Here is a 14,851-nt window from a genome sequence, read left to right as displayed (position 1 = left end):
ACAATATAGGTAAAAAATCAAGGTCAAAGGTCAAAGAAGGCAAAGGTCAAAATTCTGTGTAGAAGTTTTGAAGCCCTCACCTAGTGCCATCACATAAAGCAAACGGAATCGAAATCGGGTTAGAAATGGCGAAGGAGTAGCATTTTGTAGCAAAATGTACAATATAGGTCAAAAATCAAGGTCAAAGGTCAAAGAAGGCAAAGGTCAAAATTCTGTGTAGAAGTTTTGAAGCCCTCACCTAGTGCCATCACATAAAGCAAACGGAATCGAAATCGGGTTAGAAATGGCGAAGGAGTAGCATTTTGTAGCCAATGTACAATACAGGTCAAAAATCAAGGTCAAAGGTCAAAGAAGGCAAAGGTCAAAATTCTGTGTAGAAGTTTTGAAGCCCTCACCTAGTGCCATCACACAAAGCAAACTGAATCGAAATCGGGTTAGAAATGGCGAAGGAGTAGCATTTTGTAGCAAAATGTACAATATAGGTAAAAAATCAAGGTCAAAGGTCAAAGAAGGCAAAGGTCAAAATTCTGTGTAGAAGTTTTGAAGCCCTCACCTAGTGCCATCACATAAAGCAAACGGAATCGAAATCGGGTTAGAAATGGCGAAGGAGTAGCATTTTGTAGCAAAATGTACAATATAGGTCAAAAATCAAGGAAACACAATTTGCGTTGGATTTGTATACACAAAATCACGTTTTGGAGCAATTTTGGGGTTGACAAATTTTTTTCGAACGGGCATCGCGTCAAAACGGTACGCGCGGGCGCAACAATTTTGGTCTCAAAAGTTGCGCGATACTTGAAAGAAAAAAGTCATGAAACATCGCGGCAGGAGCTTATCGCGCTGCGAAGATATTGCGCGAAACGTCGAGGGGGGGGGGGCGGAATCCGCCCCCCCAGCCTGATTAGGGTTAAACTAAAATACACTGTGAGGGTTTCATATGGGTACAGACATAGTATGGGTATGCTACTGGTACATTGTGTGGTTATGGTGCGCTAAGCTGCATGCAAACGAAGAATCAAAACACCACTAAAGATAATCTCTCTACCCCAAAGTTGATAGATTCATCATTCCCTTTGCTTGCCAATTATCTGTGCATGAGACATGACCAAGAGACTCCAACTCTCCCGCTTTCGACGGGAGTTCTCCCGCCGAAAGTCCATTTTTGCAGAATCTCCCGTTCTCCCGCTTGAGATTTAATTTCTTCCGCTTGAAATGATTTCTTACTGAATTTCATTGTATGTTGAATAATAAGCCAATAGATAGCACGAGAGAGCATCTAGAACCCTAGACCACAAGGGACTTCACACTCGTGATGTGCTCTTCGCGCACATCAAGTTGGAGTCTCCCGTTTGATATGGGTTTTTCCAGATCAGAAGGTGCTTGGGGTTGGAGTCCCTGCATCACATCAATGTTCTCTATTTGATTCAATAGCTACTTCTGTACAATTTTAAAGGGTTAGTATAGTATTGGTAGAGATGAGAATTGGGCTTTTAAGTTTTTGCGAGATACCAAGAAACCACTCATGAAATAGTACAGGCCATACTATCCTAAGAGGAATTCAAAGTTTATTAGATGAAAATCGGTTATGGAACTGCTGAGACATCCAAAAACAAAGTAAATCAAAGTGATCAAAATAAAAGGTGGGTCCCACCTTTCACCATGATCACTCTGTTTTGGATATCTCAGCCATTTCAAAACCAATTTTCATCAAATAAATGTTAAATTCCTCTTGGAATTACATGTTCTTTCATATTTCATGAAAGGTTTCCCATCTCATCAAAAAATGTTAGAAACCTAAGACAAGTCTCAACCAAAACTATACGATCCCTTTAATACCAGTAGTCTTGCCCTAAATATTAATCCACTGGCATAGTATGGCATCCACCAAAGTCAAGCACTGTAAATAAGGAAATATTGATAATAATCATTATACTGAACAATGCTTCTATAGCACATAACACAGTGTATATTTCCATATGCTCTCAAGAAAAGGAAAGGCCATAACATAAAATGCAATTGCCACAGTACCAAATTTAATTTTTGCTTAAATTGTAAAAAGATGCCGTTTAAAGGCAGATTGCAATTTATTGATGTTGGTAATTTATTCTAGATTCTGAGGTAGATTATCCCATAAAGTAGAGGCATTTTATGCATATGTTCCTTTGCCACAAAGAAAAAAAAAATGGTTCTCTTTTCAAAGTAACAAATAAGTCTTTGCTTTTTGAATGAAGGTTCCTTTCTGGTGTGTAGATTTGAAGTAGTCAGCTCAAACAGCATGAAGGAAGCAAATAAGAACATCCAAAAGCTAGTAGTAATATTTGAAACGGTATACAACTTGAAAAATTGCAGCCAGTGCAAGCTTCTTAGAAAACAAACTTCAGGCATTTCAGTTTATGCACAACCTGTGCACAGTTTATAACAATTTAGTATCTTCATGAGAAAAAGTATATATTGTATATCATAAAATCTGTACTCTTTTTATTGAGAAAAGTCAGCATGCTTGTTACTTTTTAATGTAAAAAAAAACTGATCAACAAAATGATGAGAATCAAACTGACCCTGGACTTTCTCCCATAATTACATGTTATATACAAGAGCTATACACTGATCACTATAATAAACAATAAATAGATAATAATTACGGTTATTCACTGCCAAACATCACAAACTTTTCAAGCAACAAAACAAACATTTTTACAGATATCTCTATCATGTTCTACACGAAACATTGTTGTTCTATCTACTAGTAGATTAAACTGCAGTTGATTCACAAAACTTTTGACATCAGAATTTGTATGCAAAGAGGAAACAGCCAAACATCCATATCCCATGCTTGAGCATGTTGCTACTTTAAAGCAAAATGCTATCTACTGCATCTTGATTTCTTTATCAAGAATATCACCACAGCTCTCTTACTACGATCTTACTGAATTTCTTATTGATGAGATGGCAAAACTTGTCTTATCTATGCCATCACATGGTAAGGTAAAGAGCATTTTACAGTGACTACATGTAAACTAAACTTTTTTGGAGGCCTTTGCCTGAATTGTAAAAAAAAAAAAAAAAAAAATGGATCTCATAGAAATCACTATCATATTCATCACAGTTTGATCTTAACACAAAAAGATACACAGAAATTATCTGTGATAGGATTAATACCAGTTTGAATGAGACTGATGATATATTATTTACTCACAATATTGGCTCTTTGCTATATTGGCTATTTGCAAAATTGATGGAATGCAGCCATTTGTAAGGCCGGTTTCAGTCCATGGGCAATATTCACAAAAAACAGTGACACATATTATTACGATGAGCAGTCCATTATCTGTTTTAACACGCATACTGGTCTCATTCACATTTCTAACTACTATAGCTGTTTTAGTTCCAGCCCTAACTTCCTTTAGCTGTCATTTTTGTTAAAAGCTAGTCTAGTAGTGGTATGAAGCATTGTTATTACAACTGTACACATATTTCACATTTTTTTAACAGTTTAAAACATACAGGCACTCTAACACAACGCTTGCAGAAGAGCAAGTGAAAGGGACTATCTAAAGCGCATAGAGAACTTGCCAAAGGTATTACCCACTATATAAGAATGGTTATAATAATAACAATAATAATAATACCATGATAATAATAATAATATAAATAGTGACACCTCAAGTACACTACAAGCTGATATATGCCTAAGTCACTAAAACAAGTAAATGCATTCTCCTAAAGATCCACCAAAAACAAAGCACTGTAAGCAAGAACAAAACAAAACAGAATATACAACAAATTTTGAATTTCTAAAGCAGAATAGTCACAGACTGAGATTTTTTCATGCAGATAGGAAAATGCTTTGTGTACAAAATCTTTTTCAAATCAAAGACACATCACTCTACCTACACTCATTTTTAGATAACATTGACCACAGCAAGAACAGTAAACATACAAACAAACAAACAGACGCCCCCACATTCAACACAAGTATATCATTATTCTCTACACAATGTTTAGATTTTTTCTCTCTCTGACTTGGAATTTTTTACGTCAGATAAACTGGAACCGGAAGTTATGTTGGAATTGGGAGTTATACTACATATGAATTCCAAAAGGATAATTTGTCCATTCAGAATAAAGATATTTTTCCAGTGGGGCATCAGTTTATCAAATGTGTCACAGTTAGACTAAGCAGGTATCACACAATACTATCTGGTTAGACAGAAAGCTGCTAGATTATTGCTGGCACTGCAGTGGACATAGTATATTATGACAAGAGGAGATGCACATAATATATTGTATAATTTCCCTAAGTATAATAGGTATCTTCCACTACACCTAGTGAGCTAAATTGGACCCCTGGAAACACAAAGCAGGGTGTTTCTTCATTTATGCCTCCAAAGAAGGAACAGCTAGTTACAGTTACAGAACCACTCTGGCATGAGACTTGGATGCTCCCCGATTGATGATTACACACATACAGCGGTGAGTAGTTGATTTGGATACACAGTCATTTTTTTTTTTTTTTTGCAACCATCGTTCATCCTCGAGTATAAACTGCTAGTAGCATATGCAGGTATACAAATATGACACTGTGGTAATTAACACATTTCTGAAGTGGGCTGGTGATGCCAAGGCAATGTAACTTCGACCACTGTGATTATTTTGTTCTCTCAGGAACGATGTAAGAAGAACACTGTGATTATTTTGTTCTCTCAGGAACGATGTAAGAAGAACACTGTGATTATTTTGTTCTCTCAGGAACGATGTAAGAAGAACACTGTGATTATTTTGTTCTCTCAGGAACGATGTAAGAAGCTAGAATATTGAATAGAATAGGTATAGTGGCAATAGTGATGATCCCTTTGGAGAAAACTGGATAAGAGTCTCAGCTTCATCACCACAACACAATAGCACAAGGCAACATCACATACGTCCAGTGAAGAACACATCAATATAGGTTCTGTATGTCATTCAGTTTGTTCATGTCACTGTAAAAGACCTCCTAAGAATCTCGCCTTGGACGAGGATCATGGTTTCTTCACTTCTCTAGATCAAAAATATCTTCCACTATGACAGCACACAGATGTCTGTGTCAGTGGGAGTGCTGAATCCACATATCTTTGCAGGAGAAGCGAACATTTTTTTTTTTTTTTGTTATGGCATGCAAACACACATCAGAAACTTGAAGCAAAGGTGTGAGAGCCTCAAGCACTGTCACCAGGTATTCTAGCAATGAATTGCATCCAAATCAATGAAAATGGTTTCGAATCACATCCTCTTTCTGTTTCAAATCCTCCATCTCCAACACCTCTCCTTGGCGCAGATGGTCAGATTTTCCTCACAAACCTCTCTCACCTGGCCGAGCAAAAAGAGGTTGGAGCTGAATCCGATTCACTGTCCAGGAACACATCCACAGAGAAAAACCGTTTTCATTGAGCTGGACAGTGTTTGCTGACCTGGACAATGTCCACAATGCTGCCATGATTTTATCATCCGGGACACCTGAAGAATCCTTGAAATATTGGTGTTTCTGAAACTGATCCCTCAGAGATCATATTTGGCCTCGAGTTTAAACCTACGTTACATTATTACATACTAACGAGTTTCCAGCGCATTATCAGTTACTTCTTCGCAGCTACTGTATATTTGCCAAGCACTGATAATGTTTTCCAAGATATAATAACATTCTACTGCCAATTAGCCGGCAACAATTTGAACATCGATCTGAATATTTAGAGTTTCAATTTTTTTATTAACTTCTCCATTGTACTTTTTTTTTCATGAAGGCAAAATAAATCCAAAATATACCCAGTATTAATACACCTTTCCAAAAATCCATTTTCTTTCTTTTCTTTTTATCAACCTGCTCAATTGTACCTTTTTTATGTAAGTAAAATAAATCCATAATATTCTCAGTAAACACAACTTTCCAAAAATCCCTTTTTTTTTTTTACTGACTTTTTAAATTTCTTTAATAATTTTAATATCAATAATAGAATATATGATATCTCTGTGATCAAAAAGCAAATGAAATCTCACAAATGCCGGCAGATTGCTTGCATGTGCAGTAATGTCATCAAGACAAATGGATGTTAGAAGCTTGGAAACTCTAACTGCCAAGGCCATTTGAACCGAAGTGCTGATCTATCCTCAATTCTGCTCTAGATTCTGCTCGAGATGATGAAGAAAAAGCAAAAATAGCTGTTGGCTTCCTTCACGTCCCAATCTGAGCTCCAGCCTTGAATGCTGTGGAGATGTCTGGCTCCATGTCCAGCTGTTGTTTGAGGTTGGTCAAGCTGTGTTCATACTGCTGCAGCCTAAGGAAATGATGCGATATCTGATGATACATTTTGTGCACAAACTTGAATGATGTCGATTTACCAGTTTTTTTTTTTTGTTTTTTTTTTGATGATTTGGGTCAAATTTAAATGACACTTGAAGAGGCTTTTACCTGAAAAATAAATGTGAGGTTTTGGTTACCCATAAGTCGGTCACTAGATAAGAAGGCTATAGTAGTCCAAAATGTCACATAAGGGGAAGAATGTCAGGAAAATATAAAGATATTTTCGCACACTTTAATTTTTCTAGCATAATAAAAGAACACTCAACTTTCCTCATTCAGAAGGCAAGACGGAAAAACTTAACCTTCAATGTAATATTATGCCAGCAATATGGTGAGGAAATATGTACATTTTGTACTTTTCATACAAAATTACATTTTGTGTAGTTCTCTTCATATTTTCTTTTCATTGTTTTACCAACATGTCATCTCAAACTGTTGCTGTCTTCTCAATCTGGCATGATAGCATGTGGATTTAACCAAAACCATAACTTTTGAATGGATTTTCCAATTTTCCTTAATTTTCAAATGTTCTACCAATATTTCTGTACTGACTGAATAGACATTTGTTTCGGTTATATTTCCTTTTATAATGTTAAACAGCAGTAAAATGATACATATGACACACTTTCAGTTAAGTAAAATGTATCTAAGGTATAGAAAATGTCTATAATGTTTGGAACTTCTTGCATTTTTGGAGAGGGTATGAATACTTATGTGTTTGTATGTTCGTGATATCAGACATTGAAATAAATTAATTTACTCGTACATTCAAGATCAACTTGCACAAAGCAGTCAGTGGTAAATGGACAAGTATTCTGTGAAAGTAGTGAAAGGGTACCCATGGCTCACACGTGGCCAAATACACAGATCACTAAAGAGTTCATCTCACTTACAGCTGTTTGACTTGGCGAGGGACTGGCACCATGCCTAGACTGTTGTAAGGGAGATCTGATATGAGCTGCTGTACTGACAGCATGAGGCTGGCCTGATTGCTAGCAGCACTCTGTGGGGGAAGAGCAGGCTGGCCAGAGGTGACAGGCTTCTACACAGATGAAGTCAACATAGCAATGGAAGAAGATTATTGATAAGACACAGGCTATTTCAACATGGTGATAGTTCATTTCTTTTATTAAAAGTAACATGTCACAATGGAAGATCACTGATTGTGACTATAAGTGGGTGTTGCAAGAAAGTCGAGTTGCGATTGATTGCAAATATCTATTGCAACTTTGCAATAGATAGATCGATTGTAACTTGCAATCAATTGCAACTTTCTTGCAACATCCCCTTAGACATGTCTACTGATTATCTGTCAACAAACATGGATTCCTGGTTTGAACTCCTACAGGTACCCAATGTATGAAAATTGCCTTGTTGTCAGACATAGGGATTTATCTACATGATTAGGTTGTCTAAACCCCAATGTTAATTTTATAATGAATTCACTGAAAGCTACTAGAATAGCTCCAAGGTATGTATTCAGATACATGAAGAATTAAACCTTAACTTAACATGCCACATCCATATAAATTCACATTCAGTGCTAAGTTTATGCATACTAGCTTTCGATAGAGTGTAGTGTCTGCAGAATGTGGTGTCTATGTTTTCATGCAATCAGCCCGTAAGGATTGCATTATGCCAACTGGTCTTGATGTACAATGTATTTACGACTTATTCTATTATCTCGGAAATCAAATCCCCTAGTATCCAAGCTTTACTTGCTTGTAAATTTGGTAAGTCTTCTGCCAAAATTTACTACTGTTGAGTTTGATATGGATGTGACACAGGCACAAACATCACTTGGCATATGGGGGGTTAAGCAAGATTTCATTATCACAGAGTCAAGGCAAGTTAGTTGTATTTCAGCTTTGATGAATAACATACATATCGAGAAAAGACCCAAAAAAGATTAGAAAATGATAACAGATATCTAAGATCACGTCCAGCAGTTTCTGTCTATTAAGGCCAACTCATTACCTGAACCAGGCTAGGTGTGGTGCTGGTGGTAACATCAGCTGTATTTGAAACCTCCTTGGGTGGCCCCTGACCAAAGCTCCCAGCCACCTGGGCCCCTGCTGACCCACCAAAGTGATGAATGACCAAGGCTTGTAGATCGTCTTCAATCTGAATACAGACAAGACAACAGACTCTAAACGGTTAGTATCTCTCACCCTGCAATTTGACTCTACAATGACAGAGCTTAAAGGCACATGGTCCCAGTGGTTTAGTCGAATGTGTATGCTGGCGCACAGCACAAGTTTCCTAAAGAGGTCTAAGCTATTGACTCTTCTTTAGCGCTCACGCTTTGACCCATTTCACTGAGTCTGAAGAAGTCTGATCCACTGCAGTCAGTGGTCCGATCAGAGTTTGGCTCATAATTCGCCTGAGGGGATGACATCTTACGCAAACTTTTTTGGTGATGTCATACTAAGAAGCACATAAGCACGCTTCCTGGCATCACCAAGACTGTGTGATGCACAGAGAAGACAACGAAGGTAACGTTACCAAGCAACACCTACGCGCTTTACTCTTGATGACAGCTTAACTTCGGCAATCTTCATATCATGCTAACGGTGATCGGCAGTATCATCCGACAGCGCCCTCGCACCCTAAGGGACTAAGCGCCTTTAATCTGTTTATGCAACACGGAATAAACGGATACATAAAACTCTCTAAAAAAACAAGAGACCCGGGGGTCACGCACTCACCTGAGTATCGCAAAGTTCACTTTCCATGCATTCTTGCAGACTCTTACCTGAGAACATTGGAAACTTATGGTGGGGGTAGCTTTGAGAATGGGGGCATGGTGTCCATTTACATATTCCATCACACTGGTAAAAATACCTGCCAAGTACACTGTACTTTATAGAATGTTGGATTATGCAGCTTGGGAAAAAAGACTTAAAGCCCTATCACTTTTGATTAGAACTAGAGAAAAATATTATTGAATATTCATTAATTTAGGAGGTTTGGACCCCCTGGGGCCCCCAAGGAAAGCATGGTGCCTATTCAAACACTTTGAGATCTTATCCCGATGGGAATACTACTTGACAAGTTTGGTGAAAATCCATTATGTTGTTTTCAGCAAGAAGATGAAAATCTAGGCCTGCATTTGGACACCCCCATCCCATCCCGCTTCCTTGGGTCCCAAGGGGGTGGGGGGGGGGGGGGGGGGGGGGAGGGCACCCCGATTCTCCCATGAACAAACTTGAAACAACAGTCATCAATATACTGACTCATTGTATTAACTTAGCTCAATCACTTCCAGTTCTACAGAAAATCTGTAAAGATTCCTTACAGGAGGGGGGGGGGGACCCCTGGGGCCCCCCAGGTGGGGGATGGTGCCCATTTGATGGAATGGAGATTCTATCTCCCTAGGGATGCTACCTGCCAAGTTTGGTGAAAATTAGTGATAGAATTTTCAAGAAAAAGATGAAAATTTACAATTTTACAATACACGACGGACGCCGGACGAAGAGCGATCGCAATAGCTCACTAAGGCTCAGGTGAGCTAAAAAAACTTCTCTCATCACAAAGTCACATCAAAAATCATTGAGGTATCTATCATCTAGAAAACATGAAAGTAATGAATGTTGTGTAGAAGATGATATATCAGCTTGGTCTGTATGTCTTACCCTTTGCAAGTCACTCAGCAGCTTTTTGTATTCATACGGGAGTTCCTTCATCTTCACCTCAGCACTCGTCAGCTGCTCCTGGAAACGACGAGTCTCGCTATTCACCCTGCAGAGGGGAGAGAATGAAATTGATATATTAGCAATGATCTAAAGGGGACAACATGTACTGCATCAGTGTGATAATAAATGCACCCCCTCCCCCCAACCATTCCAGATGAACAAAGCTCAAACTTGACTAATAAACTGGAATTTTTCACTGGGTACGGCCATTTTGCAAAATAAATTTCTCCTTCACCCACCTTCATAATATGATAACACCAGAACACAAAAAAAAAACATTTTTGGATGAACTCATTTTGTCTGAAGTCTGAATTCATGTCATCTAGTCCCAATTAGTGCAGGACAGAAAATTTGCAGGACAAACCAGAAATGTCACTATGGTGACAAGTATGTCTTTGCTCTATTGCACTACTAGTATACCGTAAAAGTGGAAATTTTCGCGGTGTTGAAGTTTTCGCGCAATTTCGATTCTGCGGAATTAAAAATACGCGAAACTCTTCTTACTCCGCCAAGCGCGAAAAATTAGTCGCGCCAAAATATCCACTTTTACAGTACTCCCAACAGATAAACAGTACACCATGGTATTGTGAGGCAACAGTATGACATGACTGGACAGACATTTGTGACCCGCTACAACAAAAGGATCCTAAAGTCGCTGATGGCTGAGCCGACAAAATCGAGTTTGAAGTTCCATCATCGAAATTGGTCAAAACAAATCGGATTTCTGTTTTTTGCATAATTTTGTAGTCTAATGTTTTGTCTATCATCTGCCGAAATTTCCATTTTCTGGGCCATGATTTTCCGACTTTCAACGTAACAGAAACGTGTCCAAAGATTTGGATTTAGCGCCCAAGCTAAACTCCGCCCCTAGCACCGAGGGCGTGATCTTATTGGTCAGTGCGTGGCATCCTGATTACTGATTGGTCGTGCGTAGACCGCTGGCGCTAAGCTTGAATGAACATCACAGAGGTCGCTAGGAGCATGCCTTCTATTGTCAAGCGGTGAAAACTGTCTTGCCCCCCCATGATCATGATAGCGTCGGAAGGAAAACTTTGAAGGTGTTTTCTCGAAACTCTGATTTCTTTAACCACTTGACATGCGCTAATAAAATCATCGATATCTCCACAACCGAGTGGTTGTATGAGTTGTGCTTTATATCAAATTAAAGTAGAAGAGTAAGGGAATAATCTCATGACATTTTCAAAAAATTGTCATACCCCGGACTTTCGGATCCTTTTGTTGTAGCGGGTCACATTTGACCCTTGACCATGACCTCATAGTCCACAATTTTCTCCAAATAATCACTATCTGGCATGTTATATATGCACCAATTTTCGTGACAATACTTTGAGCCATTTACAGAATGAAAAAAAAATTGCAAAATTTAGCACTTCCACTTGACATTTGACCCTTTTGACCGAATCTTACCCTCAAAACTCTTTGTGTAGCAATACATGTACAATTTGATTAAGTGTTTACATTAAAAGTGAAAGTCATTTCCAAGGTGTGGATAAACAGTGCTATTTCAGAACTAAATAGTGTTATTTTAACATTTTACCACACATTTGATAATTGACCTTTGGCCCCAATGACCCTAAACTTCCAAAGAGAATCTTTGTCAGGCAAAACATTACATACTCAAGTTCACAAAGATAACTTGAGCCATTTCCAGGATAATGGAGAAAAAAAGGGGAAATTTAAGGATTTTCATTTGACTTTTGACTTTTGACCCATGGCAAAAAAACTTTTCCTAGAGAATTTGTTTCTAGTAATTCATTTATGCAATTAGTTTCAGGAAAATCCTTTCTGGCATTCCAGCAAGGGAGATAGTGAAATTGTAAATTTTGACCTTGACCTATGACCTTTGACTGTGAGCCGGCGCACCGCAAGTTGATAAGCACAGGTTCGTGCAATCATACGTAATTATGTACGTACATAAAAAATATGCCAAGTTTTATTTTGGACACCTCAAATGGTTCTCTAGTCACACTTTCCACAAAATCGACTGTGGATGGCTGGACAGACAACTGAAACCATAATGCCTTCAATGACACTTCATGGTGGAGGCAAAATAGGAACGACAAATTTACTCAACTGTTAGGTCATTTCTAATTTCAGTGGTATGCTGAATCAAGAGTAGTGTCTGATAAGCTCCTTGGCTGAATTTATTATTCTTCAGAATCAAGGAGAAACTTATGTGGTGTAATATGACTCAAAGCTGACTTAAAGGGATCGTATAGTTTTGGTTGAGACCTAACCTCGAATTTCTAACATTTTGGGGTGAGATTATGAGAAACCTCTTATGAAACATGAAAGAGCATGTAATTCCAAAAGTAATTCAACATTTATTTGATGAAAATTGGTTTTGAAATGGCTGGGATACCCAAAACAGAGCAATTCTAATAAAATGTGGGACACAACTTTTACTACGATCACTTTGTTTTGCTATGTTTCGGGAAGTCTCAGCCATTCCAAAACTGCTTTTTCATCAAATACTGTAAAACATGATATATTCGCAGCACGAAATTTTCGCGAATTGGAGCTGACGGCCTTTTTCGTGGCAAGAAATTTTCGCGAATTGCCTCTTGCGTTCAATGCATATAGTGTAGATAAGAAATTTCGCGAATCTTGACGTTCGCGAAATTCGCGAAATTAAAATGCACGCGAACATTTCTCGTTTTACAGTAGACTTTGAATTCCTCGTAGAAAGGTATGCTCTGTACTATTTTACAAACGGTTTCTTGATATCCCGCAAAGACTTAAAACACCAATTCTCACCTCTACCAATACTGTAACATCCATTTAAATGTAAAATGTACTTGATGGACACAGCAGTGTCCATCAATCTTCCATCCTTGAGCAAATCTCATGCCGCTTATTGGAAAATATGATTGCTAGAGCATGATTGATCATCGCGTGATGTTCACCAAACCAACAGGAATAAAGGTTGTATGCAAACGATCGAAACTGCTTTACACTTCTGATCTCAAAGTACTTGAAAGCAACTCATTATCCTGGCAAATAGCATCAGGCAAGCAAGTTTCTTGGTAAATCCTTTTGCTATATTGCAAGCACATTCCAAATGGAGGAAAATGAATTTTGATCTCTTCTGAGAACTATGGTTCACCTTTGAAGTTTGCATGCAGAACACTTTCTAACTCCTGTCTGTAAGTGTGTCTTAATAAGATAGATTTTGTGAGTACTGTGATGACACAATCAAACTGAAACTTAAGCCGGTAAAAAAAAAAAAGGAAGAAAAGAAATACTTCATACTTTGGAGTTTGACCTGAACAGTTTAATCTGAAAAAATATTTTCTTTTTTCAAAGTTTTGGAAGGGTATCAGGAACAGAATGGTCATCAGAAATCTTATTACCTGGATACCTCAAGTGGACATTCTACTGATTGTAAATACAGTATAAGCTGTTATTTTCAAAAGGGTTTAATTTTTGCGAATCACTGTTGGATCGCAAGTTCAATAACATGCCAAAATGTCGCCATGCGCTAGGTTAATAGTGCACATATGTTAGCAATAAATAAAACAAGCATCGGTGTCCATTCCCCAAAACAACATCTCGCGAAATTGCCTGTGACCTCCTCATTATTGAAAATATCTGTATGCGAAGATAACAAATTATACAGTACATTATTACTGAGACAAAATCTCAAAATCAAGGTGGATGCTTCGTTTTGTCACTTCAGAGAATAGAATGGTATTCTACCACTGTTTTGATGTGGTTCTGACAGACAAAGCCAAGGGTTTTAGCCATGAAATCCTGAAGTCAGTGCCCAATCTTTGGACTCAAAGTTAAATAGTCAGGAAGATGGAATGATTTGTCTTTCCAAGTCCCCATCAGTCCAAATTGTTACATCTAAAATATGACTTTTCATGGAATGACGGAGAGATGACACAAAGGAAGTTAAATATCTTTTTGTTGTAAATTCTTGTTCACATAAATCTTTAATGCACTATTTGACACACAGACACTGTGAACACCTATCTTGAGATAAGTAAAAACAATGTGAAATAATTAGAAAGGACTGTGAAAATATGAGAGAATAAAGAGAATGGAGTAGCATACATACATGTACGATAATATGACCGTAGATTATAAAATTAAACAGCAGTATACAACTGTTCTGATTGTCGCCAAAGAAGGAGTGTACATCCTCAACGATTTATCCTTTAAGATTTCTTGAGAGAATGACTTCTTGCTTATTCATAGCTGTACATGGTACTCTCTACCAACATCAAGTTTGTGAAACTATCTTGATGAGTTCCTGGACCTCATGCTTATACCAGACCTTGGTCCAGCTTTTTAGTAAAATTACAGACGCTTTCTTCACCAGCTTTCTTCACTCTCAGTGGACCTTCGTGTCTTCTGTGATGGATGTCCTTTGAAAGTGATGTAAATCTCTTTCTTCATGGTAAGATCCACTGGAATTGAACCATCAACATATCCATGGGAGAAAAAAAAATTGAGGATATATTAATGAAGGTCATATTTTGTTAAACTATATATTTTGTTTGACTTACACACCACGTTCAATATCTTATGATGATTGACATTGTTTTGTTATTTGTATATTTTAGCGTGATTCATTCTGCCAGAGAATCTAAGGACCTATTTTACGAGACCTTACCGCAGCAACATTGCGACAATGTCTAGAGAACAAAATTCACCCCCTTGGACAGCAAAACAGCAAACGTTATCATGACAACATCCGAGCAATAACCGTTATAACAGGCAGGGTGAAAAAAGATTACCCAGACGCTGTCGCAGTAACTCTAGTTTGAAAGGCTCTGTTAAAACAGAGCTTAAA

The 14,851-nt window shown here is 37.9% G+C and overlaps 1 protein-coding gene across 2 annotated transcripts in view; it reads right to left on the bottom strand.

The window, feature by feature from the left end:
• Positions 1 to 1,369: 1,369 nt before the first annotated feature.
• The window catches only part of LOC139744578 (serine/threonine-protein kinase TBK1-like), a 58,299-nt gene continuing 44,817 nt past the window's right edge, over positions 1,370 to 14,851 (bottom strand). For both annotated transcript variants that reach the window (XM_071655010.1, XM_071655011.1), the window contains 4 exons: positions 9,970 to 10,075; positions 8,312 to 8,458; positions 7,228 to 7,376; positions 1,370 to 6,308 (listed from right to left, as the gene is read on the bottom strand). In XM_071655010.1, coding sequence (XP_071511111.1) covers positions 6,206 to 6,308; positions 7,228 to 7,376; positions 8,312 to 8,458; positions 9,970 to 10,075 — 505 coding nt within the window. In that variant the 3' untranslated portion in view covers positions 1,370 to 6,205. The remainder of the gene's footprint in view (positions 6,309 to 7,227; positions 7,377 to 8,311; positions 8,459 to 9,969; positions 10,076 to 14,851) is intronic.

Source organism: Diadema antillarum, unplaced genomic scaffold (genome assembly GCF_040938485.1).
Source record: "Diadema antillarum isolate AM-2024a unplaced genomic scaffold, OU_Dant_1.0 seq00001189_RagTag, whole genome shotgun sequence".
Taxonomy (NCBI): Eukaryota; Metazoa; Echinodermata; class Echinoidea; order Diadematoida; family Diadematidae; genus Diadema; species Diadema antillarum.
The sequence above is the reverse complement of the archived record's forward strand: the minus strand, read 5'-3'. Positions and strand labels throughout refer to the sequence as shown.